This window comes from Salvelinus namaycush, chromosome 24 (assembly GCF_016432855.1).
Source record: "Salvelinus namaycush isolate Seneca chromosome 24, SaNama_1.0, whole genome shotgun sequence".
Lineage (NCBI taxonomy): Eukaryota > Metazoa > Chordata > Actinopteri > Salmoniformes > Salmonidae > Salvelinus > Salvelinus namaycush.
The window spans coordinates 977,524-1,005,513 of NC_052330.1; the positions used below are offsets into that span (position 1 = coordinate 977,524).

Sequence of the window (27,990 nt, forward strand, 5' to 3'; positions counted from 1 at the left end):
GGGGGGGGGATCCTTAAAAAAATCTAATCAAAAGTCATGATAACATTATGAAATTAGACTGAAATCCCCTCCAGAAAAAGCATATTATGTCCTTAGCCTAGTTTCAGTATTGTGGCACTTTACTTGTCAGAGAGATGTTCTGTTACACAGATAGAGGAGTGTGCCTGCCACAACAGGCAGACTCCTGACGGTGTGACGCACACCCTCACTTTACATCAGACAGCAGGGTGTGTGTGTGTGTGTACAGTGTCATCTCACCCAGTATCGCCCCACAGATGTGTGAATGCTTACTGTTAGTGGTTACGGTTGCTATGTTGTTAAAATCATCTGTCCCTGTGCAAACATTACGTTTTCAGTTGATTTGTCAGGGTGAGGCTATCCCAGGTAGACAGTATGGAGTTTATAAACGCTGTCACGCAAGGTAAAGCCAGCAGAGATGTTATGCAAGGTGAGAAGTTTCCCTCTGGGGTGATATCCCCCTCACACATTCACATCCTTAGACTGGGTCAGACGTCAAGCATGATGTAAATACCAAAGATGTTTGCATAACCTACATCTTCACAACATCTCTCAATAGTGTTGTTTTAGGGAAACTCTTTTGATTTCCAAGGGAATGTCATGTAATATTACATTAGGTATTTGCAGCACATCAAGGGTTACTCCAGTAGGCTATATCCCATGAAGGAATATGCAGCAGTGTCAGTTTCATTGTGGGGTTATGTACACCATGCCCCCTGGTTTTATTCTGCAGTCAGAGTCCCTGTGGAATCATCTGTCTCCCAACTCTATCTGATTCACCAAAGACATGTGAACCATGCAACTAGAGGGAATATTTTGGTTTTGTTTTCCCCACACTGGACTTTTGTTCTGTATTCCTACATGAAGGCTGCAAACATCCCTCCAACATGGTATCCCAACCTGGATTAAAAACCTGGCCATATGGAGAATACATTTGCAATGTATTATCTGTTTATGCTTGCAGATATGCATTTTATTCATGTATGATAGCATATGAGATCAGGTGAGGTGCAGAACTGTAATCGTACAATAATAAATAGGGTAAACTAATATGATATTTCACACACTGGTTGACCTTCAATTTACATTCCATGGAACACCTGCATGCATAGTTATCAAAATACTAGTCTCTCCTGTATACAGTCAAAATCTGCAAAATGTGCTGAACAATTATGTAATTTCCCTCAATTACCTTGTTATGACACATTAATTCCCTAAGTGAAAAGGGATTTATTCTAGAACCTGTCAAAGGCACCCGTTTGTCTCTCATTCATTTATCTCATTCATTGAAGGTATTTCTGTCTGCATCACAGGTAGATTTTGATGTCTAATAGGAAACTACAAGTTTTCATTCTTACTCTGAGTCTGTGGGGCTAATTCGAAGGGGAATTTTTCTCATAAAAGCCCAGTCTATGAGTTTCCCTGCTAGTTGTGTCGAGATAACTCAATGTGGAAATCCCCCATTCTTTTGTCTCCTCCCCGTAGAGCATTAAACCCACTGGCGCCTCCCTCCAACACACACTCCAATTCCAAACTTGAGAGAGAACAGAGAAGTGAGTCGACTTGTCTTATTCACTATGGATGTTACAGTTTCAAACCACAAACAAATGGATTATAACTATGATGATATGGAATCAAAACACGGGAAAATGGTACCTTACCAAGAAGACCGTTTTGATAGCGGTCTGGATTCTCTAAAAGATGATGAATATGGTAACCTTGTGAAGGAGCTGGAGGAATTGAGAGTGGCCAATGTCGAAGTCTTGGCAAACCCCTGCAGTAATGAACCCTGGAGGAAAACAGTGACCGAGGACGGCGACACGTAAGTTCACTTTTATCTTTGGGTAATGTTGCATTTAAAAGGGATGTAGGCCTATAGGCCTACTGCAAGTGCAAAAAGGCAAATTGAAATATCCTATTATATTCTAAAACAATGTTTTAAGAATATAGCATTTTATGCAAAATCCTATGCTTTCATAAAGTATACAAAACTCACAGATATGCTCATGTTATCAAGATGTTGTAAAATTGAGCAGCTGATAGTCATAATTTGCAAGTAAACAACATGATAGTCATAATTTGCAAGTAAACAAAATGACTTTTGGACTCAGTTGTATGATGAGTATGTACTTTGCCTCAGAGCTGCGCCTAGGCGTTGCTAAAGTCAGCTCTGCGCAGTTAGGAAAGTCCCTGACGAGATGCGAGGAATGATAATGCATCAGATGTGTCAAGCCGCAACTGGTGGAAATAACCCAAAATAATCCTTTATTGCGCAAGGCTCTAGTGTTCGCGCTTTGTTCAACCACTTCCTATGCGCCATGCATATCTGAATCGCAGCCTTTTTTAAACGTTTTATTTTCCCCTCCTCCACACAGGTTTCTCCACCTGGCCATTATTCATGAAGCCACAGAACAAGCCGAGCAGATGATCAAACTGTCACACAATGATAATATATTACTGGACGCACAAAACAATCAGAGACAGGTAATTATTGATGACTAATGGGGAAATAGATAATTGATCAATTTAACAAATATATAGGTTAATAAAAAAACATACTTAATTCGTTAATTAAAACAAATCATTGGTTGATAAACAACTGTCTTATTGAAACAAGTGGTCATTACTACACATATAGTTATTAACTGTTATAAACAAGCCATCTAAATGGTGGTATTTACACCTGAAAACAATATCTAACCACCTAATTCTTTTCTCAGACTGCGCTCCACCTGGCAGTAATCACAGAACAGCCCCATCTGGTAGAGAGGCTACTGAAGGCCGGGTGTGACCCGCGGTTAGTAGACGACAGTGGGAACACCGCCCTCCACATCGCCTGTAAGAAGGGCTCTCTCACCTCCTTCAGTGTGATCACCCAGAACTGTCTCCGCCACCTCAGTTACATCCTCACCTTCCCCAACTACAGCGGACACAACTGCCTCCACCTCGCCTCCATTAATGGATACCTCTCCATGGTGGAGAGTCTGGTTCAGCTTGGTGCCGACATCAATGCACAGGTATGTTCATCACACAGGTATTCTGTTGCCAATAATCAAGTATCCCCATTGATGATTGAAAACCTAAATGTATTCTCAAACCCCAAAAAACTAATGTTTGGTGTATTTTTGTTTCCCCTCAGGAACAATGTAGCGGTCGTACAGCGCTCCACCTGGCTGTAGACCTCCAGAACCTATCCCTGGTCCACCGGCTCCTCTCCCTGGGGGCAGACGTCAACAGTGTGACATACGGGGGCTACACGCCGTACCACCTGACCTACGGGCGTCAGAACACAGAGATCTGCCACCAGCTGTATGAGAAGACAGACCAGGAGCTTAGAGAGCTGCCTGAGAGCGAATCAGAAGAGAGCGAGGAGGAGTGCATGTCTGATGATGAACAGGTGAGAAGCTAACAACAGCTACACTGGTCTCACTTGTAAAAGAGATTTGATCTCTATATAAACAAAGGTTAAATTAATTAAAAACTGCAGTACTAGAGAGAGGGGGGAAAGGCTCTATCTGTTCAAATGGATTGAATACTTACTACCAAATAAATATTTTTTTCTATTTAAATGACAGTTGAGTTTACAGATTCGTTTCTTTTTTTTCTACACAGATGTACGATGACATTACATTCGGGCAGAATTGAAGTGGTCGCATCACATGGTGATGTAAAGTCAAGTCGATGAAGCTTCTACGGGCCAGTCCAGTCAAAGCCCAGTGGGAACTCCAGGTCCCAGAAGCCTTCGGGAGAGCCGCCTAGAGCCTGCCGACATACAAGGCGACAGAGAGACAAGACTGAAGATGCCGTTCGGTCGGGATGGAAGTCTGGTGTTCTATGAAGATCAAACGCACCGGAACACATAATATGACCCCTGACCTCAGAGAATTCTCCTATTTTCATGTATATATCAGTAATATATTGTAAATACACAGAGATATTTTTATACTTGTGAATGTTTTTATTAAATGTGAGTGAAACACTATTGAAAATAATGAATAAAATATGCATCTATAAATGGATTTTGACTGCTCTATTTCCTACTCTTACGCACTGTGGTTTTGGTTCATTTCCTGTGACACGATGATTATTTCAGCAAACTGTCTCACAGTACAGTCCTGAATTTCCTGTCACACTCTAGTAATTCTCCATGTCCATTTTTACACAGTAATATACAGTATCAAACCATCTCAATAAACTGCCTAACTTAGCCAACACTACTCACTAACTGACATGGAAAATCCCACACAAGGCCAGTGGTGTAGTACTTATGTACTTATGTAGTACTTATGTAGAAATACTTGAAAGTAGTTGTGTTGGCGTATCAGTACTTTACTATTTATTTATATTTTTGACAACTTTTACTAAAGAAAATAATGTACTTTTTACAACATACATTTTCCATGACACCCAAAAGTGCTATTTACATTTTGAATGCTTAGTAGGACAGGAAAAAGGGCCAAAGAGAACATTCCAAAATGCAACTGCCTCTGATCTGGCGGACTCACTAAACACAAATGCTTCATTTGTAAATTATGTGTGAGTGTTGGAATGTGCCCCTGGCTATCCACACATTTAAAAAAACAAGAACACGGTGTCATCTAGTTTGCTTAGTATAAGGAATTTTAAATGAATTATACTTTTTCTTTTGATACTTAAGTATGTTTTAGCAATTACATTCACTTTTGATACTTAAGTATATGTAATACCAAATACTTTTTTACTTTTACTCAAGTAGTATTTTACTGGTTGACTATCACTTGAGTCGTTTTCAATTAAAGTATCTTTACTTTTACTAAAGTATGAAAACAGGGTACTTTTTCCCACCATTGCACAAGGCTCATGTACATTTTTCACAGACTTGCAAGACAAGTGAATTCCCCTTCCCCCACATAACACACACAGGACTTGAAATATATGATATATGCCATTTATATCCAAAGCACCAGTCACACATATTACGTATGGGTAGTTCTGGGAATCAAACCCACTATCCTGGTGTTGCAAATGCCATGCTCTACCAACTGAGCTACAGAGGACTAGTCTGGGGTTTCTTGGTTGGGGTGGGGTCATCAGATCTGTGAGTCACATAGTTAAAAGTCCCTCCCGGATTGGATGTGTAAGAGGAGCTCCTGTTCTGCACTGTTTTATACAAAACATTACTCCTCAAAAGTACCACTGAATCAGTGTCTGGGTAGGCATAGGAAGTGCCGACTCATTCTGTAGAAAACCTACTGTTCACCAAACTGGGAATTACTGAAATTTACCAGACTGGACTACCCATGCCTATTATTTGTATTACCAGTAGCAGTAATGACTACTGGGAAACCCTGAGAGCTAAAAGTATAACACAGGACAAGGCTGCATTTCAGCTGACTAAACATACCCCAGGTTTCCAACCAATTTGCGACAGATTTTCATACGAATATTTTAAAATCCGCAGCTCTCCTTCAGCAACCCTTGCTCCCAGTTGCACATCTGATAAACACTATTATAGTCAGTCAGTGTTAGAAAAATGCATGATCTTTGGACTACTGTCAGTGTAAAATGGACCCTATAATTGCTGTGGGTCATAAACATCAGTTGGCCTATAGACCTCTGGATTCTCAGGGGATTTCCTAAGGAATCTGACTCAGCCTCACCCAAGGACACAACAGTACCTCTGCATGTAATCTGTTCATACCCTCTGGACATAGAACTAACATGACGAGTCAACAAAACACTAATCCTGAGACTTTGGATTAGTCTTTTGCCTCTGTAATCTAAACCGCATTCGATATGTGACCCTTTCCAATAGGAAAATAACCCATCTAGTTCACTTATTGATAATACATTTATCTGGAAGCCATTAAACCTTTACCCGCTATGCATTCAGGTATGTAAACACCTTTTACTCACATCTCTCTCATCACATATAAATATTGCACAAGACAGTTTGCCTTGTGATTGACTGTGACTGAGGTGCATTTTCAAACAAATTTATTTTTGACTTTCTGAAAGTGGAGAATGCATAGAAATGATAGGAGCTAAACAGGACACAACCAGTTTTGACTGACTGTAGTAAAGAACCTCTACCACAGTTCTGCAGTAGTATGACGTGATTAAATGAGCAGAACCACAACAGGAAGTCAATGTTCTACTCTGCAGCAATGTTCAAAACTTTCCCAGTTTCTAAATCTGTCTCAGTCAGGTCACCTAATTTAAAGAGAGAATAGGATCTTAAGCACTTACAAACATATTGTAGAAATGCACTTACAAATTTGTAATATATTGTACGAATTGCAATTCGGAACACATCCCACGAATTGCAATTTATTTATATGTTGGATGTAGCATACGAAATGGATGACGTAATACACAACTGTGCAACATTTCCTGAACCCCGTTTTGCCTCGTGAGTACTACTTTCAGAATCATTAGCGAAAACATATACAAAACCTCTGGAACAGATCTTTAAACAGGTAAAAAAAAAAGTCAAATTAGTACTAGGTCATATAACAAAGGCCTGGTGCACAGAATTCAGTCAAATCTATGGTCACACAATGAGCACTGATTTAAAAATAAAAATATTGTCATACTCCTACACAGTCTGTCACTAGTACCTGAGAAAAAAACCTGTCCCGGCATTAAGAGATCTAACTGAAAATAAATGAATTCAAATATAAGAATTTACTAGAAATATTTTTAATGGAACAGGGGGTAAAATATACAGCAAACAAGGATAACACCATTCTTCAACTGGGGGACTACAAAATCCCATCATTCAGTTACACATCTCTCTCTGGGACTCTGTAGTCTTTCTGGGCTTAGTCTCTCTCCGCTAGGGACACCAGGTGGATGTCCACCTCAGACTCGGTCAGAATCCTGCAGTTAGAAAAAAATACAGATTCAAATTCGACATTCCTCACTATGAACTTCGCGACAACAATTCTGGTGGTACATTAGTGGGACAGACCAATATAGCACCTCCACACCTAAAGTGTACCTCTTTTACACACTTTCTAAACAACAAAGGTCTTACTGTATTTTATATGGGGCCTAATGATGCTAAGTGAGAGTGTTTAGAGCAGAGTGGTGCTTCACCTGAACTTAGGATCCTCTGTTGTGATGACTCCTATCTCCAGCTCAGAGGGCTTGAAATCAATTGACAGGACTGTTGACAGACAGGTGATGGCGGTCTGAAGAGAGGGAGGCAGAAGGAGAGAGATACAATTAAACCACTTGCAATCACATCTACTGTTTTTGCAGAGGGGAGAAACAAATGCTGACCGTACAACATTTCACTTAGTAGTTAATTTCACTTTCATTTTGTTGTATCACTAAACTTTGTACTGTATGTACACAGTTAGCGGAGTGGAAGGGGTTTTCTACCTCAACAGTTTCTTTAAAGTTCCAGTCGAGTTTCTTTTTGACTTTCTTCTCCAGGAAGCTGGTGGCCTCTGTCTGTTTGACCCCTGCAGCAGTGGCCTTGAAGCCACAGTAGTAGCCTGCAGGGTCACACTTGTACACCTGGGGACCACACTCATCATCCACACCTATCACTATCATGCCTGAAAAGCAGAAGAAAGGAGAGACATGATATTGGTCAAGGAGAACATTTTGTTTGTGCAGAAGATAATCTAAGAGTTGTAAACAATATCAGGGAAAAGATACATTGGCATTGTCTTTCTATAATTGTCAGAATTAAAATTAGGAGTACAACACAGCTCATTACAATTGCATGCTTTTGACTGCCTAGTATGTAGAACTTGTGCTTCAAATTTCAGTTCCAACACACATAAATCCAGTGATGGTGAACATGAATAAACATGCACTTACAGCATCCCAGCGGCCTCATCTCAGCATTCTGTGTATACACCTGAGAGATGTCAGCAATCCTCTTACACAGCATGTCCACTGGGATCTCATAACCATACTTGTACTTCCAGTTGGCTGCCTCGTAGCGCGCTCTCTGAACCTGGGACTTGCTGTCCGCTGGAGGAGAGAAGAGTCAAGCAGTTAGAGCCAGCACTGGGAATTGGCAATTTCAAGGTAGGCCTTAATGTTATGCACATGGAAGGGGGAAAGAGTACTTTTTCTTGGTAAGAGTTGAATTATATGAGTTGGGATACAAGTAAAAGTGAAGTTGTTGTAGTTGTTAATAAGAGTTGGCTTTGACCATCGTAGCAGTTTACCAAGTAGTCTTGCTAAGGTATTGTGTATCCTACTCCTACCTGTCATCCCTGACATCACACAGCCAATGTTCTCTGTTATCCTGAACAGGTGAGTGACTGTGGAGGCATCCAACAGCTTGTCCTAGTAGAGACAAAACAAGGTAACATCCTTTTTAAGGAATCCAATTGTTGGACTAAGTTAGTACTCCACTTGTGAAAAGCCTAAAACAATGAGGTCATGGTTTTACAGCTGAACTTACCGGTACTTTCTTCTGTGTGACGACTACTGCGCAGTCTTTACCTCTGACTGCTACTGACGTGAGACCACCTTGGTTTATGGCCTTGAAAGCATATTCTGTGTAAAACACAACAGGATTATTCAGAACATGATTGAATCAATGCATACAACAAAAATCAAAAGCACTTCAGATAACTGCACACCTCTGGCACCATAGAATTAGGAATCACAATTCTAATTAAATAGGATCTCTATGTCTGACCAATGATTATACACATAATTGTATCTGACACCCATTCTTCCTTCACGTTGAGATTGACCAAGATGGCCTCGCGAGACTTCCTAGCTTGCTAACAACATACTGTGGTTAGCTAGATTCCCTCACTAGCAACTAGCTAGCTGCACTCACGACTGCAATTACCACAATAAAGCAACATGTTTTCAGTAGCAATCTAGTACAAATGACATTTTCATGTTGAGTGAGTAGGTAGCTAGCTAGTTATTTTAATTGTGTTTCTTATCAGGTGTTAGCCTAGCAAGCTGAGCATTCTGCTTATTGTCCGGATATCGTTGGGGGCAGTCAAATTAAATTTCGAAACTTAAAACTACATGCAGAATTTGAATATGTTAAATTAAAAAATGACTATAGACGTAATGCAAGTTAGCTAGTTATCAACTTATTAGCGTTAGCTACTTAGCTAGGAACAATGACAGAGCATTTACCTAGCTGGGTACAGTATTGTGTGCATGCAAATGAAAATATACCGTACTAACCAACTTGGTAGAGTCTACCCTCTGGAGAGAAGATAGTGATGTGACGATCAAAACCTGCACTTGAGCCCCGGGACATCTTGGTTGGAATTTGGTTAGCTAAAAAGTGAGAAATATGTTGTAAACACAAACCTCACTTCATGCATAAATGAATCAGCGTCTCAGCAATACTAAAAGTACTTCCGGATCACGGAATTTCGGAGAAACGTTCTAAATAAACGTCCCCCACGTAATGGTAGTAAAAGGTGTCATTACCCTGTATTTATTCATGATGTATGAAAAATAATCCTCTAAACATGAACATTGATTCATATTTGTTCATATTTAAGTGACATTTGCATTAAATGTGGGTTTTTAAAATATGTCCAAGGTCAAATAAATGCCCCCAATGCAAATCACTATGTATGCATTACATATTGGGTTATAGAGAAAAAACGATTTGTGCTGATGTAAAAATGGGGTGGGGAGTACTCAGTAGGGTCTGTAGAATTTATATATGGTGTCGTTTCATGGGGCTCTGAATAATACAGTGTGTTGTTGGCTTTTTACTGTGGTAAAACAGCTTAAAATGGGTGTGCCTGGCCATGGACAATATCTATGGTACAGTTATAGCACTATACAGGAAAAACAATTATTTGTTCAGATGTAAAAGTTGGGTGGGGAGTTTTCAGTAGGGTCTGTAGAATCATTATATGGTGTCATTTCATGGGGTTCTGAGAATAATACTGAGTGTTGCTGGCCTTTTACTCTGGTCAAACAGCTTAAAGGGGAACTGCACTTGCTGATTTAGCCTTGTTTTTTGGCTTGCTACTCAACAAATGCTGGTGGCCAAGACAGAAGTGAGGCGTGAGTTGGCTTGGGAGTGTGGTTTGATGTGAGTGATTCTTGGGTATGTACTTGCCAACAACAAGACACACCCATTTGTCAGAACCTTGCCCGCAGCTGTTTCCCCCCACTCAATCACAACAAATAAACCTCCTGCAGTTTAATAACTACAGACAGATGTATGGTGAGATGCTGGAGGGAGCTTTGAATAGGTCAGTAACCAACAGAGTAATATGAGAATGCAATTGCTGAATTTATGGAGATATTCTAAAGTGTTCTGATAACTTTCAAATGTAGTAACAGGTACATGTAGAATAAACAATCCTTTCAATCAGGGGTGTCAAACTTATTCCATGGAGGGCCGAGTGTCTGCTGGTTTTTGTTTTTTCCTTTCAATTAAGACCTAGACAAGTAGGTGAGGGGAGTTCCTTACTAATCAGTGACCTTAATTCATCAATCAAGCACAAGGGAGGAGCAAAAACCTGCAGACACTAGGCCCTCCGTGGAACGAGTTTGACACGTGCTTTACATAATACCTTAGAAGCAGTGTTCTGCCAATATAACAATATGCACCTTTCATCTTTATTTCATTGTCATTCACAGCTGATACAGATACTGTGCCTATCTGCATTTTGACAAACATGTCATACCTTCCTGTGTGGTGTCCTGTATAAAACAGGAGTACCTGACACTGCTGCAGAACACACAGAATGGTATCAGTCAATGCCTCCCCGAATTGACTGATACCATTCAATTCAATAATAAAAAAGCAAATACAAGTAAAAGTTGTAGCTAGTAAAAATGTTATGACTAGTGACATTCAGAGACATCAGTATCATGCCTGTCTGTCAGTCTGGACTTCATCGCATCATCTTGCAAGTCTCCACGTGCTGGCTCCATCCAAAATTCTGTGAACACATTTTAATTCTTTAATTTATTTAACCAGGTAGGCTAGTTGAGAACAAGTTCTCATTTACAACTGCGACCTGGCCAAGATAAAGCAAAGCAGTTCGACACATACAACAACACAGTTACACATGGAATAAACAAACATACAGCCAATAATACAGTAGAAAAAGTCTATATACAGTGTGTGCAAACGAGGTAAGATAAGGCAAGGCAATAATGGCGAAGTAATTACAATATAGCAATTAAACAATGGAGTGATAGATGTGCAGAAGATGAATGTGCAAGTAGAGATACTGGGGTGCAAAGGAGCAAGATAAATAAATAAATACAGTATGGGGATGAGGTAGATGGATGGGCTATTTACAGATGGGCTATGTACAGGTGCAGTGATCTGTGAGCTGCTCTGACAGCTGGTGCTTAAAGTTAATGAGGGAGATATGAGTCTCCAGCTTCAGTGATTTTTGCAGTTCGTTCCAGTCATTGGCAGCAGAGAACTGGAAGGAAAGGCGGCCAAACGAGGAATTGGCTTTGGGGGTGACCAGTGAAATATACCTGATGGAGCGCGTGCTACGGGTGGGTGCTGCTATGGTGACCAGTGAGCAGAGATAAGGCAGGGCTTTACCTAGCAAAGACTTGTAGATGACCTGGAGCCAGTGAATTTGGCGACGAGTATGAAGCGAGGGCCAGCCAACGAGAGAGTACAGGTCGCAGTGGTGGGTAGTATATGGGGCTTTGGTGACAAAATGGATGGCACTGTGATAGACTGCATCCAATTTGTTGAGTAGAGTGTTGGAGGCTATTTTGTAAATGACATCGCCGAAGTCAAGGATCGGTAGGATGGTCAGTTTTACGAGGGGATGTTTGGCAGCATGAGTGAAGGATACTCTGTTGCGAAATAGGACGCCGATTCTAGATTTAATTTTGGATTGGAGACGCTTAATGTGAGTCTGGAAAGAGAGTTTACTATCTAACCAGACATCTAGATATTTGTAGTTGTCCACATATTCTAAGTCAGAACCGTCCAGAGTAGTGATGCTGGACGGGCGGGCAGGTGCGGGCAGCGATCGGTTGAAGAGCATGCATTTAGTTTTACTTGCCTTTAAGAGCAGTTGGAGGCCACGGAAGGAGAGTTATATGGCATTGAAGCTCGTCTGGAGGTTAGTTAACAGAGTGTCCAAAGAAGGCCCAGAAGTATACAGAATGGTGTCGTCTGTGTAGAGGTGGATGAGGGAATCACCAGCAGCAAGAGTGACATCATTGATGTATACAGAGAAGAGAGTCGGCCCGAGAATTGAACCCTGTGGCACCCCCATAGAGACTGCCAGAGGTCCGGACAATAGGCCCTCCGATTTGACACTGATTTGGTTGAAGGAGAAATGGGGGGGGCTTGGGCGAGTTGCTGTGGGGAGTGCAGGGCTGTTGACCGGGGTAGTGGTAGCCAGGTGGAAAGCATGGCCAGACGCATAAAAATGCTTACATACACTGTTCTATTACCAATGGCAGGATAGGTAATATCTGATAAAACCTAACCAATTATGGTCTCTCCATCAAACAACTGAGGCTACCATCTGACAAAAGCAGTTGAGGCAGAGTTCATCAGTGGCACATGGAATGAAAATGGACATTTGTGCTGCACTGTATTATTAGTAATCACCTCATTGTGGATGTGTTGAGTGGATGTGTTGAGTGCCAGGTCTTTCTGCATCTGTGAACGCATACAAACAGTCACTTTTCTATTACCAATGGCAGTTAGGGATAGGTGATGTCTGACAAACAAACATATACTATGTTGAAGTTTGAAAAGGCAGATTAAACCTACCTACTAAACTTAATACTGTTCACCTCATCAATGACCGTTGGTGATCAGGCAAGAGGTGAGGCTGGAGACCAACCAGTGGTGATGAGTGTGCCGGTAGATAGACCATAAACTGCTGGTTATGTATCTGTTTATGTATATTTTGATAATCCTTATCACTATCATTACTAGCATAGCTGACGTTAGCTAGCTACCTAACTACCTAGCTATACTTTTGTATATACAGTATAGTGTAGCTACTTTATTAGGTCAAAGCTGTGTGCTGGAAAACCTTGGTAGAGCATGGGTGGAGTAGGCATTGTGGTGCTAATGTGAATTTCCTTTCTTTTTCGGCTTCATACCAATCCTTACTTCTCACTTAAAACCATTTTTAATAGAATAGAAGTTAAAGCTATTCCAAGTTCTAGGCATAAGTGGTTGGCCAATGCTGGACATTCATTGGACACACAATGAATGCCAACTTTTTCAGCAATGATCAGCAGCCCATTTCCTACTCACACTCTTCGCCATCCATCAGATATTTACAGTAGCAGAAATATGTAGCCATATTCAGAGAGGGGTGTCGTCATGATTACGGCTGTGGCGGTCATGACATTTTGTGAGCAGGTGATTGTCAAGCAAATAAGGAAAGCAATGTACTTAAAATCAGGAAAGTTCATGAATAAATACAGTTGAAGTTGGAATTTTACATACACTTAGGTTGGAGTCATTAAAACTCATTTTTCAACCACTCCACAAATTTCTTGTAAACAAACTATAGTTTTGGCAAGTCGGTTAGGACATCTACTTTGTGCATGATACAAGTCATTTTTCCAACAATTGTTTACAGACAGATTATTTCACTTATAATTCACTTTATAACAATTCCAGTGGGTCAGAAGTTTACATACACTTAGTTGACTGTGCCTTTAAACAGCTTGGAAAATTCCATGGCTTTAGAAGCTTCTGATAGGCTTTTTGACATTATTTGAGTCAATTGGAGGTGTACCTGTGGATGTATTTCAAGGCCTAACTTCAAACTCAGTGCCTCTTTGCTTGACATCATGGGAAAATCATGGGGGTGCTTTTCTGCAGGAGGGACTGGTGCACTTCACAAAATATATGGCATCATGAGGGAGGAAAATGATGTGGATATATTGAAGCAACATCTCAAGACGTCAGTCAGGAAGTTAAAGCTTGGTGGCAAATGGGTCTTCCAAATGGACAATGACCCCAAGCATACTTCCAAAGGTGTGGCAAAATGGCTTAATGACAACAAAGTCAAGGTATTGGAGTGGCCATCACAAAGCCTTGACCTCAATCCTATAGAAAATGTGTGGGCAGAGCTGACAAAGCGTGTGCTAGCAAGGAGGCCTACAAACCTGACTCAGTTACACCAGCTCTGTCAGGAGGAATGGGCCAAAATTCACCCAACTTATTGTGGGAAGCTTGTGGAACCGAAGCTACCCGAAACGTTTGACCCAAGTTAAGCAATTTAAAGGCAATGCTACCAAATACTAATTGAGTGTATGTAAACTTCTGACACACTGGGAATGTGATGAAAGAAATAAAAGCTGAAATAAATCATTCTCTCTACTATTGTTCTGACATTTCACATTCTTAAAATAAAGTGGTGATCCTAACTGACCTAAGACAGGGAGTTTTTACTAGGATTAAATGTCAGGAATTGTGAAAAACTGAGTTTAAATGTATTTGTCTAAGTTGTATGTAAACTTCCTACTTCAACTGTATAGTAGGCCTAGACTATAGAAAGCTGATGGCCTCTATTAAAACAGGAGGATCCCATCAAAACTCTGTTTAATCACGCAATTGCATAGCCTATAGAAATGTTGCGCAACATGAGCTCTCATGTGTTTGATTTGATTTTCAAAAACATTTGTGTTGATGTCAGAATGATTAGAGGGACAATAGAGTGCTGAGTACCAGGCAGTTAGCAAGTTTGGTAGGCTAATGACCGTGAGCAGCATCAGAGCTTGGAGAAGCCTAGTTTCCGTGACTAATGGTCACGTGAAATTTGACTGCAGTCTGCAGTCATAGCCATAGTTACTCCTTGTCACTAAATGTTGTAACAGCCCAAGTCATGATCCCCCATTTCCTTGTACTCCTTATTTGGCCTCTGTGTGCTCCTCTAGAGAGACAGGGGAGTTCCTGCCAGGAATTTTACCAGACAAAAAAAACATAAACTTCCTTCCATGAAGGAAGGAAAGCACTCTATCGCTGGAGGGAAACAGTTTTCTTATGAAATTCTTATGTGTAATCACCAATAAACAAAAAGTACCGTAGTCCATGTGGCAGAACATACAGTACTTCCTTTACCCTGTTCTTGGGAGGCCTGACTGTTTGTGTAGAGGGTATCTTTCCCTGTTCCTGGTAATGTTTGAGAACAGGGATTATAATGGGATTGAATTGGACCATGTACGTACTTCGCAGGCCAGGCATTTCCCTTTTGGACTCACGGCTGGATTAAATTGCTTCCCTATAGCCATAGTTACTCCTTGTCACTAAATGTTGTCTCGGGTTCAATAGTGTTGAGAGATATGGCTTTGTTTGGAAAGACTTAAGGGCACAAGGCGAGACCCAGATGCAGACACGGGAGGCAGAGTCTTTGATATTTATTAATCAATCCAAAAGAGGTAGGCAAGAGAATGGTTGTAGACAGGAAAAAGGTCAAAACCAGTTTAGAGTCCAGGAGGTACAGAGTGGCATATAGGCTCGAGGTCAGGGCAGACAGAATGGTCAGGCAGGCGGGTACAGAGTCCAGGCAAGGGTCAAAACCGTGAGGACTAGCAAAAAGAGAATAGAAGCAGGAGTACGGGAAAACACGCTGGTTGACTTGAAAGACATACAAGACGAACTGGCACAGAGAGACAGGAAACACAGGGATAAATACACCAGGGAAAACAAGCGACACCTGGAGGGGGTAGAGACAATCATAAGGACAGGTGAAACAGATCAGGGTGTGACAAGACTAAAATGCCCACATAGGATTTCACAACTCCAGACTGTCTATTGTGGTAAGGGCACATATTTGCAATGTTTAGTTTTATAACTCATTTGCTTTTGTAAAACGTCAGAGCAAATGTCAGACAATAGCTCTAAACAGACTTGATTTTTCAGCCACCTTCTGACATTTGAAACAAAGGAATTTAAAATATTTTGGGGGAAATAGAAAATGACTGTTGAAAAGCACCACCTGCCACCTTGTTTTAATATTTCACAATGTACACAGACATCCCCCAACCCCATTAAACAGACCTGATACCTCTCATTAGTCTTTCCCTTTCCTGTCTTCTGTATTTCTCACTTCTGTTCTTTCTATATCAAAGGAAGCAGAATATTTCATTCATTATAGTCTATAGCCTACCTACCCTTTTTGAGAGGAAAGACCCCCACCGCCATTCCTCATGTAGCGATGCGTGGGACAGACAGTCACAGACCTACTCATGGGGTGCTGGGGGATCTCCACTGGCAGTGAGTACATATTTTCATTCAGAACCATCATAGTTTTGCTCATATTTTCCAAACATACCAAAGGTTAATAGGTGAGAGACACTCAATGACACTGCCTTCCTTTGTAATCGTGGGATCCATTCATTTGAAGTGCATACATTTGACACATTTATATACCAGACGTCTGTGAACTTATCTTTCCACGCATAATGATTTTAGTAAGAAAAACAAATAGAACACACAGTTCTAGGAAACTCATATCCCTGATTGAAATAAAGTTGATAGTAAGTTCTTCATAAATTCTTTGTTCATCACAGTGAGAGTAGCAAATCTCAAAGTACTGAGGTACTGTACTTTCTTGAGATAAGAATAAAATGTTGGTGCTGTACATTTCACAGTTTCTTAGAAACTAAATGTTTTTGAGAATGCCTTGTTGAAGGAAAAAGAAGGAATAAAATAAGTGGATAAGCAAGATGAATTTACAATGTGGTTTTACTTTTACTTTTGATTTCTGGGGACTTGTGTACGCCAATCCCTTTTCTAAAAGCTTGTGTTTTTTTTGTCATCAAGTCACATCATGAAACAACAGATTGACACTCAATATTAGCATTTATTCATAGAAAAAAAACTTTGAGGTATTTGATTAGTGGGACATGGAGGAATGGTTGTGAAATACTAAAACAGTTGCTTTGTAAATTCCACCACGCCTTTATGCATCAAAAGGTGTGAAAAAAGGTTGCCGTTTTGATGGTTTACCTCAGTGATTCTCAACCAGGCGGCTTGACTGAAACCCCCTGTTAGCCTGCCTCTGCCTCAGAGTGTTACTCCGTGGGTGTCTGAAGAGAAGCTACCTTTCCTTCTGTGACCTTTGACCCAACCCCCTAACTACCACCCACAATGAGCAGAGATGTGACCTCCCTGTCTCTTCACAGCTCTTCTCTGTGGTCAGGTACCTTCTAAACTCATTAGGAGCACTGAGGCGGTTGACTTGGCTGTGTGCCAAGCCTGCCACACAGACATACACTACATTACCAAAAGTATGTGGACAGCTGCTCGTCTAACATCTCATTCCAAAATCATGGGCATTAATATGGAGTTGGTTTTGCTGCTATAACAGCCTCCACTCTTCTGTGAAGGCTTTCCACTAGATGTTGAACATTGCTGCGGGGACTTGCTTCCATTCAGCCACGAGTATTAGTAAGGTCGGACACTGATGTTTTGCGATTAGGCCTGGCTCGCAGTCGGCTTTCAAATTCATCCCAAAGGTGTTTGATGGGGTTGAGGCCAGGACTCTGTGCAAGCCAGCCTCTTCCACACCGATCTCGGCAAACCATTTCTGTATGGACCTCGCTTTGTGCACGGGGGCATTGTCATGCTGAAACAAGAAAGGGCCTTCCCCAAACTGTTGCCACAAATTTGGAATCACAGAATCATCTAGAATGTCATTGTATGCTGTAGCGTTAAGATTTCCCTTCACTGGAACTAAGGGGCCTAGCCCAAACCATGAAAAACAGCCCCAGACCATTATTCCTCCTCCACCAAACTTTACAGTTGGCAGTATGCATTGGGGCAAGAAACGTTCTCCTGGCATCCGCCAAACTGAAAATCCATTTCATGAAGCTCCAGATTAATAGTTATTGTGCTGACATTGCTTCCAGAGGCAGTTTGGAACTCAGTAGTGAGTGTTGCAACTGAGGACAGATTATTTTTATGCGCTACGTGCTTCAGCACTCAGCGGGCCCATTTTGTGAGATTGTGTGGCCTACCACTTCGCAGCTGAGTAGTTGTTGCTCCTAGACGTTTTCACTTCACAATAACAGCACTTACAGTTGAACGGGGCAGCTCTAGCAGGGCAGAAATTTGACGAACTGAAATTTGACGAACTGATGCCACCTTTGTTGGAAAGGTGGCATCCTATAACAGTGCCATGTTGAAAGTCACTGAGCTCTTCAGTAAAGCCATTCTACAGCCAATGTTTGTCTATGGAGATTTGTGCTCGATGTCTGTGTGTTCACTTTTATACACCTGTCAGCAACGGGTGTGGCTGAAATAGACAAATCCACTCACTTGAAGGGGTGTCCACATACTTTTGTATATATATATATATATATATATATATATATATATATATATATATAGAGTGTAGCACCGTCACCAAGGGGCACTCTGTTCACAACGTTGAAGTCCGCAAACCACTCGCCCACACGACACCATACAAGCTTGTCTGCCATATGCCCGGTACTGTTAAAACCGTGATTTATCCATGGAGAGCACACTTCTCCAGCGTGCCAGTGGCTATCAAAGGTGAGCATTTTCCCACTGAAGTTGGTTACGATGCTGAACTGCAGTCAATTCCAGACCCTGATGATGACAACGAGCACGTGGACGATTTCTGACAGTTTGTGAAGAAATTCTTCGGTTGTGCATACCCACAGTTTCATCAGCTGTCCGGGTGGTTGGTCTCAGACCATCCCGCAGGTGAAGCCGGATGTGGAGGTCCTGGGTTGGTGTGGTTACACGTGGTCTGCGGTTGAGAGGCTGGTTGGACGTACTGCCAAATTCTCTAAAACGACGTTGGAGGCGGCTTATGGTGGTGAAATGAACTGCCTTGTTCAGGGGCAGAACAGATTTTTACCTTGTCAGCTCGGGGATTCGTTTTTGCAACATTCCGGTTACTAGTCCAACACTCTAACCAGCTGCCATTCTCTGGCAACAGCTCAGGTGGACAATCCTGCAGTCAGTTGCTGCAGTCAGTTGCTGCACGCTCCCTCAAAACTTGAGACATCTGTGGCACTGTGTTGTGTGCCAAAACTGGCCTTTTACTGTTCCCAGCACAATGTGGACCTGTGTAATGATTGTTCTGTTTCATCAGCTTCTAGATATGGCACACCTGTCAGGTGGATGGATTGTCTTTGCAAAGGAGAAATGCTTACTAAGAGGGATGTAAATACATTAGTGCACAAAATTTGAGAGAAATACGCCTTTTGTGCGTATGGAACATTTCTGGGATCTTTAATTTCAGCTCATGATACATGGGAGCAACACTTTACATGTTACGCTTATATTTCTGTTCAGCATACCCCAGGGTTTGTCTGTACCTGGAAAACACAGCCAGTGTTTTATATGTTCCCTGACCTGAGCTAATGCAAGGTGTAAGATGATTCTGTTACACCCATCCCATTCTCTGCTGTTTCCAGAGAGTTTCAGTTCTGTATTTGCAGCAAATATTTAGAAGATTCTCACACAGGTCTCCGGTCTCCTTTCCTGTTAGGGCTGAATTTCAGCAGAAATAAGAAGTGTGCTTGTGCTGGTACAGTCAATAGCTTCTTGGCTAATGTGAGATGCTGTATCAATAGTAACATAAGTTAATTTATGCTTAAGAATAGGACTTTGGTATGGTAAAATAGGAATAAAAAAACAACACTGTCAATGTTAAACTGTCTATCACCTCACCACAAATAGAGAAAAGGTAAATCCTATGGCTTTTAGGCAGTGTGCTCATGTATTTGTATGTATTATGGATCCCCATATGGATCCCCACTCTTCCTGGGGTCCAGCTAAATTAAGGCAGTTATACAATTTTAAAAACATTACAATACATTCACAACAGATTTCACAACACATTAAGTGTGTGCCCTCAGGCCCCTACTCTACTACCACATATCTACAACACAACATCCATATGTACGTGTGTGTATAGTAGAGGTCGACCGATTAATCGGAATGGACGATTAATTAGGGCCGATTTCAAGTTTTCATAACAATCGTTTTTTTTTTTTTTTACACCTTTATTCAACTAGGCAAGCCAGTTAAGAACACATTCTTATTTTCAATGACGACCTAGGAACGGTGGGTTAACTGCCTTGTTCAGGGGCAGAACGACAGATTTTTACCTTGTCAGCTCGGGGATTCGTTTTTGCAACATTCCGGTTACTAGTCCAACGCTCTAACCACCTGCCTTACATTGCACTCCACGAGGAGCCTGCGGGGCAGGCTGACTACCTGTTACGCGAGGGCAGCAAGAAGCAAAGGTAAGTTGCTAGCTAGCATTAAACTTATCTTATAAAAAACAATCAATCTTAATATAATCACTAGTTAACTACACATGGTTCATGATATTACTAGTTTATCTAGCGTGTTCTGCGTTGCATATAATCGATGCAGTGCCTGTCAATTTCTCATCGAATCACAGCCTACTTCGACAAACGGGTGATGATTTAACAAGCGCATTTGCGAAAAAGCACTGTCGTTGCACCAATGTACCTAACCATAAACATCAATGCCTTTCTTTAAAATCAATACACAAGTATATATTTTTAAACTTGCATATTTAGTTAATATTGCCTGCTAACATTAATTTCTTATAACTAGGGAAATTGTGTCACTTCTCTTGCGTTCCGTGCAAGGAGTCAGGGTATATGCAGCAGTTTGGGCCGCCTGGCTCATTGCAAACTGTGTGTCCATTTATTCCTAACAAAGGCCGTAATTAATTTGCCAGAATTGTACATAATTATGACATAACATTGAAGTGTCACGGCCATCAACAGAAGTAGACCAAGGTGCAGCGTGGTGAGCGTACATATTCCTTTATTTATTATGACGCCGACAAAAACAATAAACAATCCAAAACAACCGTGAAGCTAAAGGGCTATGTGCCACAAACAAAGTTAACTTCCCACACTGAAAGGAGAGAAAAGGGCTACCTAAGTATGGTTCCCAATCAGAGACAACGATAGACAGCTGTCCCTGATTGAGCACCATACCTGGCCAAAACATAGAAATAATGAAACAAAACCTAGAATGCCCACCCCAAATCACACCCTGACCAAACCAAATAGAGACATAAAAAGGCTCTCTAAGGTCAGGGCGTGACATGAAGGTTGTGCAATGTAACAGCAATATTTAGACTTAGGGATGCCACCCGTTAGATAAAATACGGAACGGTTCCGTATTTCACTGAAAGAATAAACGTTTTGTTTTCGAAATGATAGCTTCCGGATTCGACCATATTAATGGCCAAAGGCTCGTATTTCTGTGTGTTATTATGATTTGATATTTGTTAGAGCAGTCTGACTGAGCGATGGTAGGCAGCAGCAGGCTCGTAAGCATTCATTCAAACAGCACTTTTGTGCATTTGCCAGCAGCTCTTCGCAATTCTTCAAGCATTGCGCTGTTTATGACTTCAAGCCTATCAACTCCCGAGATTAGGCTGGTGTAACCGATGTGCTAGTTTAGGCTGGTGTAGCCGAGGCTAGCTAGTTAGCGGGGTGCGCGCTAATAGCGTTTCAAACGTCACTCGCTCTGAAACTTGGAGTGGGTGTTCCGCTTGCTCTGCATGGATAACACTGCTTCGAGGGTGGCTGTTGTCGACGTGTTCCTGGTTTGAGCCCAGGTAGGAGCGAGGAGAGGGACGGAAGCTATACTGTTACACTGGCAATACTAAAGTGCCTATGAGAACATCCAATAGTCAAAGGTATATGAAATACAAATCGTATAGAGAGAAATAGTCCTATAATTCCTATAATAACTACAACCTAAAACTTCTTACCTGGGAATATTGAAGACTCATGTTAAAAGGAACCACCAGGTTTCATATGTTCTCATGTTCTGAGCAAGGAACTTAAACGTTAGCTTTTTTACATGGCACGTATTGCACTTTTACTACGGGTTGGTAACAGGCTGATTGGTCGGCTATTTGAGCCAGTAAAGGGGGCTTTACTAGTGTTAGGTAGGGGAATGACTTTTGCTTCCCTCCAGGCCTGAGGGCACATTTCTGATTCAATGAATGATTTAGTGGAGTTTGCCTTTTTGGACAAAATTTCATTTAAGGTGCTCCAACGCTTTTTACTATCATTCTTTATGTCATTTATCTTTGTTTCATAGTGTAGTTTCTTATTATTTTTATTCAATTTTGTCACATGATTTCTCAATTTGCAGTAAAGTTTGACAATCGGTTGTGCAGCCAGACTTATTTACCATTTATTTTGCCTCATCCCTCTCAATCATGCAGTTTTTTAATCCCTCATCAATCCATGGGGATTTAACCGTTTTTAGTCGTTTTCTATGACCTCCAGCAGGCCACAAATGTGCATGTGTCAGCATATGATCTCACAAGGGGTCTGAGGATCTCATCTCGGTACCTAATGGCAGTCAGGCTACCTCTGGCGAGCACATGGAGGGCTGTGCGGCCCCACAAAGAAATGCCACCCCACACCATGACTGACCCACCGCCAAACCGGTCATGCTGGAGGATGTTGCAGGCAGCAGAACGTTCTCCACGGCGTCTCCAGACTCTGTCACATGTGCTCATGTGCTCAGTGTGAACCTGCTTTCATCTGTGAAGAGCAAAGGGCGCCAGTGGCGAATTTGCCAATCTTGGTGTTCTCTGGCAAATGCCAAACGTCCTGCACGGTGTTGGGCTGTAAGCACAACCCCCACCTGTGGACGTCGGGCCCTCATACCACCCTCATGGAGTCTGTTTCTGACCGTTTGAGCAGACACATGCACATTTGTGGCCTGCTGGAGGTCATTTTGCAGGGCTCTGGCAGTGCTCCTCCTTGCACAAAGGCGGAGGTAGCGGTCCTGCTGCTGGTTTGTTGCCCTCCTACGGCCTCCTCCACGTCTCCTGATGTACTGGCCTGTCTCCTGGTAGCGCCTCCATGCTCTGGACACTACGCTGACAGACACAGCAAACCTTCTTGCCACAGCTCGCATTGATGTGCCATCCTGGATGAGCTGCACTACCTGAGGCACTTGTGTGGGTTGTAGTCTCATGCTACCACTAGAGTGAAATCACCGCCAGCATTCAAAAGTGACCAAAACATCAGCCAGGAAGCATAGGAACTGAGAAGTGGTCTGTGGTCACCACCTGCAGAACCACTCCTTTATTGGGGGTGTGTCTTGCTAATTGCCTATAATTTCCACCTTTTGTCTATTCCATTTGCACAACAGCATGTGAAATTTATTGTCAATCAATGTTGCTTCCTAAGTGGACAGTTTGATTTCACAGAAGTGTGATTGACTTGGAGTTACATTGTGTTGTTTAAGTGTTCCCTTTATTTTTTTGAGCAGTGTATTTGTTTTGCTAATTTATATATATATATATATACAAATGGAAATATCACATTTACACATTACAGTTCAAAAGTTTGGACACAACTACTCATTCAAGGGTTTTTCTTTATTTTTACAATTTTTTACATCGTAGAATGATAGTGAAGACATCAAAACTATGAAATAACACACAAAGAATCATGTAGTAACCAAAAAAGTGTAAACAAATCAAAATATATTTATATTTGAGATTCTTCAAAGTAGCCACCCTTTGCCTTGATGACAGCTTTGCACACGCTTGGCATTCTCTCAACCAGCTTCATGAGGTTGTCACCTGGAACGCATTTCAATTAACAGGTGTGCCTTGTTTTTGTGGAATTTCTTTCCTTCTTAATGCATTGAAGCCAATAAATTGTGTTGTGAAGATATATAGAAGATTGCCCTATTTGGTAAAAGACCAAGTCCATATTATGTCAAGAACAGCTCAAATAAGTAAAGAGAAACGACAGTCCATATTTACTTTAAGACATGAAGGTCAGTCAATTGGGAAAATTAGAAGATCTTTGAAAGTTTCAGGTGCAGTCGCAAAAACCATCAAGCGCTATTATGAAACTGGCTCTCATGAGAACCGCCACAGGAAAGGAAGACCCAGCGTTACCTCTGCTGCAGAGGATACGTTCATTAGAGTTACCAGCCTCAGAAATTGCAGCCCAAATAAATGCTTCACAGAGTTCAAGTAACAGACAAATCTCAATATCAACTGTTCAGAGGAGACTGTGTGAATCAGGCCTTCAAATTAAATGTTATTAGTCACATGCACCGTATACAACAGGTGTAGACGTACGATTTACAGTGAAATGCTTACATACAAGCCCCTAATCAACAATGCAGTTTAAAAAAATAGGAATAGGAATAAGAAATCAAAGGAACAAGTCATTAAAGAGCAGCAGTAAAATAACAATAGCGAGACTATATACAAGGGGTACCGGTACAGAGTCAATGTGCGGCTGCACCGGTTCGTCAAGGTAATATGTACATGTAGGTAGAGTTATAAAAGTGACTATGCATAGATAATAACAGAGAGTAGCAGCAGCATAAAGAGGGGGTGGGGGGGTGGGGGGCAATGCAAATGTAGCCATTTGATTAGATGTTCAGGAGTCTTGTGACATGGGGGTAGAATCTGTTTAGAATCCTCTTGGACCTAGACTTGGTGCTCCGGTACCACTTGCGTGCGGTAGCAGAGAGAACAGTCTATGACTAGGGTAGCTGGAGTCTTTGACAATTTTTAGGGCCTTCCTTTGACACCGCCTGGTATAGAGGTCCTGGATGGCAGGAAGCTTGGCCCCAGTGATTTACTGGGCCGTACGCACTACCCTCTGTAATGGCTTGCGGTCGGAGGCCGAGCAGTTGCCATACCAGGCAGAGATGCAACCAGTCAGGATGCTCTCGATGGTAAAACTTTTTGAGGATCTAAGGACCAATGCCAAATCTTTTCAGTCTCCTGAGGGGGAATAGGTTTTGTCGTGCCCTCTTCACGATTGTCTTGGTATGCTTGGACCATGTTAGTTTGTTGGGTGTGGACACCAAGGAACTTGAAGCTCTCAACCTGCTCCACTACAGCCCCGTCGATGAGAATGGGGTGTGCTCGGTCTTCCTTTTCCTGTAGTCCAGAATCATCTCCTTTGATATTGGATGTTGAGGGAGAGGTTCTTGTCCTGGCACCACATGGCCAGGTCTCTGACCTCCTCCCTATAGGCTGTCTAGTCGTTGTTGGTGATCAGGCCTACCAATGTTGTGTCATCGGCAAACTTAATGATGGTGTTGGTGTTGTTTCTGGCTGTGCAGTCATGAGTGAACAGGGAGTACAGGAGGGGACTGAGCACACACCCCTGAGGGGCCCCTGTGTTAAGGATCAGCTTGGAGCATGTGTTGTTACCTATCCTTACCACCTGGGGGCGGCCCATCAGGAAGTCCAGGATCCACTTGCAGAGGGAGGTGTTTAGTCCCAGGGTCCTTAGCTTATTGGTGTGCTTTGAGGGCACTATGTTGTTGAATGCTGAGCTGTATTCAATGAATAGCATTCTCACATAGGTGTTCCTTTTGCCCAGGTGGGAAAGGGTAGTGTGCAGTGCAATAATGATTGCATCATCTGTGGATCTGTTAGGGCGTTATGCAAATTGGAGTGGGTCTAGGGTTTCTGGGATAATGGTGTTGATGTGAGCCATGACCAGCCTTTCAAAGCACTTCATGGCTACCGACGTGCGTGCTACGGGTCGGTAGTCATTTAGGCAGGTTACCTTAGTGTTCTTGAGTACAGGGACTATGGTGGTCTACTTAAAACATGTTGGGATTACAGACTCGGACAGGGAGAGGTTGGAAATGTCAGTGAAGACACATGACCAGCCTTTCAAAGCACTTCATGGCTACCGATGTGAGTGCTACGGGTCGGTAGTCAATTAGGCAGGTTACCTTAGTGTTCTTGAGTACAGGGACTATGGTGGTCTACTTAAAACATGTTGGGATTACAGACTCGGACAGGGAGAGGTTGAAAATGTCAGCGCATACTCGCAGTACATTTCCTGGTAATCCGTCTGGCCCAGTGGCCTTGTGAATGTTGACCTGTTTAAAGGTCTTACTCACATCGGCTGTGTCGTCCGGAACAGCTGGTGCTCTCAGGCATGTTTCAGTGTTATTTGCCTCGAAGTGAGCATAGAAGAAGATTAGCTCGTCTGGTAGGCTCATGTCACTGGGCAGATCTCGGCTGTGCTTCCCTTTGTAGTCTGAAATGGTTTGCAAGCCCTGCCACATCCGACGAGCGTCGGAGCCGGTGTGGTACGATTCGATCTTAGTCCTGTATTGACGCTTTGCCTGTTTGATGGTTTGTCGGACGGCATAGCGGGATTTCTTATAAGCTTTCGGGTTAGAGTCCTGCTCCTTGAAAGCGGCAGCTCTAGCCTTTAGCTTAGTGCGGATGTTGCCTGTAATCCATGGCTTCTGGTCGGGGTATGTAAGTACGGTCACTGTGGGGACGACGTCATCAATGCACTTATTGATGAAGCCAGTGGCTGATGTGATGTACTCCTCAATGCCATCGGAAGAATCCCGGAACATATTCCAGTGCTTCATATGACCACTTTTTTATTGACCGAGTCACTGGTGCTTCCTGCTTTAATTTTTGTTTGTAAGCAAGGTGGTGGTCAGATTGACCATTATGGTCAGATGGAGTAAATGTGTGTGGAGTAACAGTGGTCTAGAGTTTTTTCCCTCTGGTTGCACATTTAACATGCTGATAGAAATTTGGTAAAACAAATTTAAGTTGCCCTGCATTAAAGTCCCCGGCCACTAGGAGCGCCGCCTCTAGATGAGAGTTTTCCTGTTTGCTTATGGAGGAATACAGCTCATTGAATGTGGTTTTACTGCCAGCATCGGTGAGTAATCGCTGTTCTGATGTCCAGAAGTTATTTTCAGTCATAAGAGACGGTAGCAACAACATTATGTACAGAATAAGTTAAAAAATAAGTTGCAAAAAAACAAACAAAAAACATCAGCCATCTTCTCCGGCACCATTATACAATGGTATCAATGGTACAATGGTATCATGGTCCAATTGCTTCAAAAGAAATCACTATTAAAGGACACCAATAAGAAGAAGAGACTTCCTTGGGTCAATAAACACAAGCAATGGACATTAGACCGGTGGAAATCTGTCCTTTGGTCTGGTACGTCCAAATTTGAGATTTTTGGTTCCAACCGCTGTGTCTTTATGAGACGCAGAGTAGGTGAACGGATGATCTCTGCATGTGTGGTTCCTGCCGTGAAGCATGGAGGAGGTGTGATGGTGTGGGGGTGCTTTGCTGGTGACACTGTCAGTGATTTATTTAGAATTCAAGGCACACAACCAGCATGGGTACCACAGCATTCTGCAGCGATACGCCATCCCCATCTGGTTCGTGCTTAGTGGGACTATCATTTGTTTTCCAACAGGACAATGACCCAACACACTTCCAGGCTGTGTAAAGGCTGTTTGACCAAGAAGGAGAGTGATGGAGTGCTGCATCAGATGACCTGGCCTCCACAATCACCCGAACTCAACCCAGTTGAGATTGTTTGGGATGAGTCGAACCACAGAGTGAAGGAAAACCAGCCAAAAAGTGCTCAGCATATGTGAGAACTCCTTCAAGACTGTTGGAAAAGCATTCCAGGTGCAGCTGGTTGAGAGAATACCAAGAGTGTGCAAAGCTGTCATCAAGGCAAAGGGTGGCTACTTTGAAGAATCTAAAATATATTTTTATTTGTTTAACCCTTTTTTGGTTACTTCATAATTCCATATGTGTTATTTCATAGTTTTGATGTCTTCACTATTATTCTACCATGTAGTAAAAATAAAGAAAAGCCCTTGAATGAGTAGGTGGGTCCAAATTTTTGACTGGTACTGTATATATATATTTTTTATTTCTTCCTCAGTAGAGCTTTGAGATAACTCTGTAATGAAAAGCTCTATACAAATGAAATGTATTATAATTATTATTATAATAAGACGGCTGTCCATAAGCACAGACAAAGGATATCAAGGATCTGGGAAGATGTATAGAGGAATGGTTTGACATTTTTAACCTGTCTCTCCTCTCTGGGGAGGTTCCCATTGCTTGGAAGACAGCCAAGGTTCGTCCTTAAATAAAAGGGGGAGATCAAGCTGATCCTAACTGTTATAGGTCTATTTCTATTTTGCCCTGTTTATCAAAAGTGTTGGAAAAACTTGT

At 42.0% G+C, this 27,990-nt stretch overlaps 2 protein-coding genes across 2 annotated transcripts; one reads left to right on the forward strand and one right to left on the reverse strand.

Moving 5' to 3' along the window:
* The first annotated feature begins 1,533 nt into the window (after positions 1-1,533).
* Positions 1,534-4,037, forward strand: LOC120019583 (NF-kappa-B inhibitor alpha-like). Its single transcript, XM_038962891.1, has 5 exons — positions 1,534-1,840; positions 2,394-2,502; positions 2,739-3,035; positions 3,158-3,415; positions 3,631-4,037. Exons 1-5 carry the CDS (start codon positions 1,596-1,598, stop codon positions 3,661-3,663), a joined length of 942 nt encoding a protein of 313 aa, XP_038818819.1. The 5' UTR covers positions 1,534-1,595; the 3' UTR covers positions 3,664-4,037.
* Positions 4,038-5,977: 1,940 nt separating this feature from the next.
* Positions 5,978-9,367, reverse strand: LOC120019584 (proteasome subunit alpha type-6). Its single transcript, XM_038962893.1, has 7 exons — positions 9,181-9,367; positions 8,429-8,523; positions 8,229-8,310; positions 7,834-7,989; positions 7,387-7,565; positions 7,099-7,193; positions 5,978-6,879 (listed from the first exon to the last, which is right to left on the reverse strand). The coding sequence occupies exons 1-7, from the start codon at positions 9,254-9,256 to the stop codon at positions 6,822-6,824; spliced, it is 741 nt and encodes a 246-aa protein (XP_038818821.1). The 5' UTR covers positions 9,257-9,367; the 3' UTR covers positions 5,978-6,821.
* Positions 9,368-27,990: the final 18,623 nt, after the last annotated feature.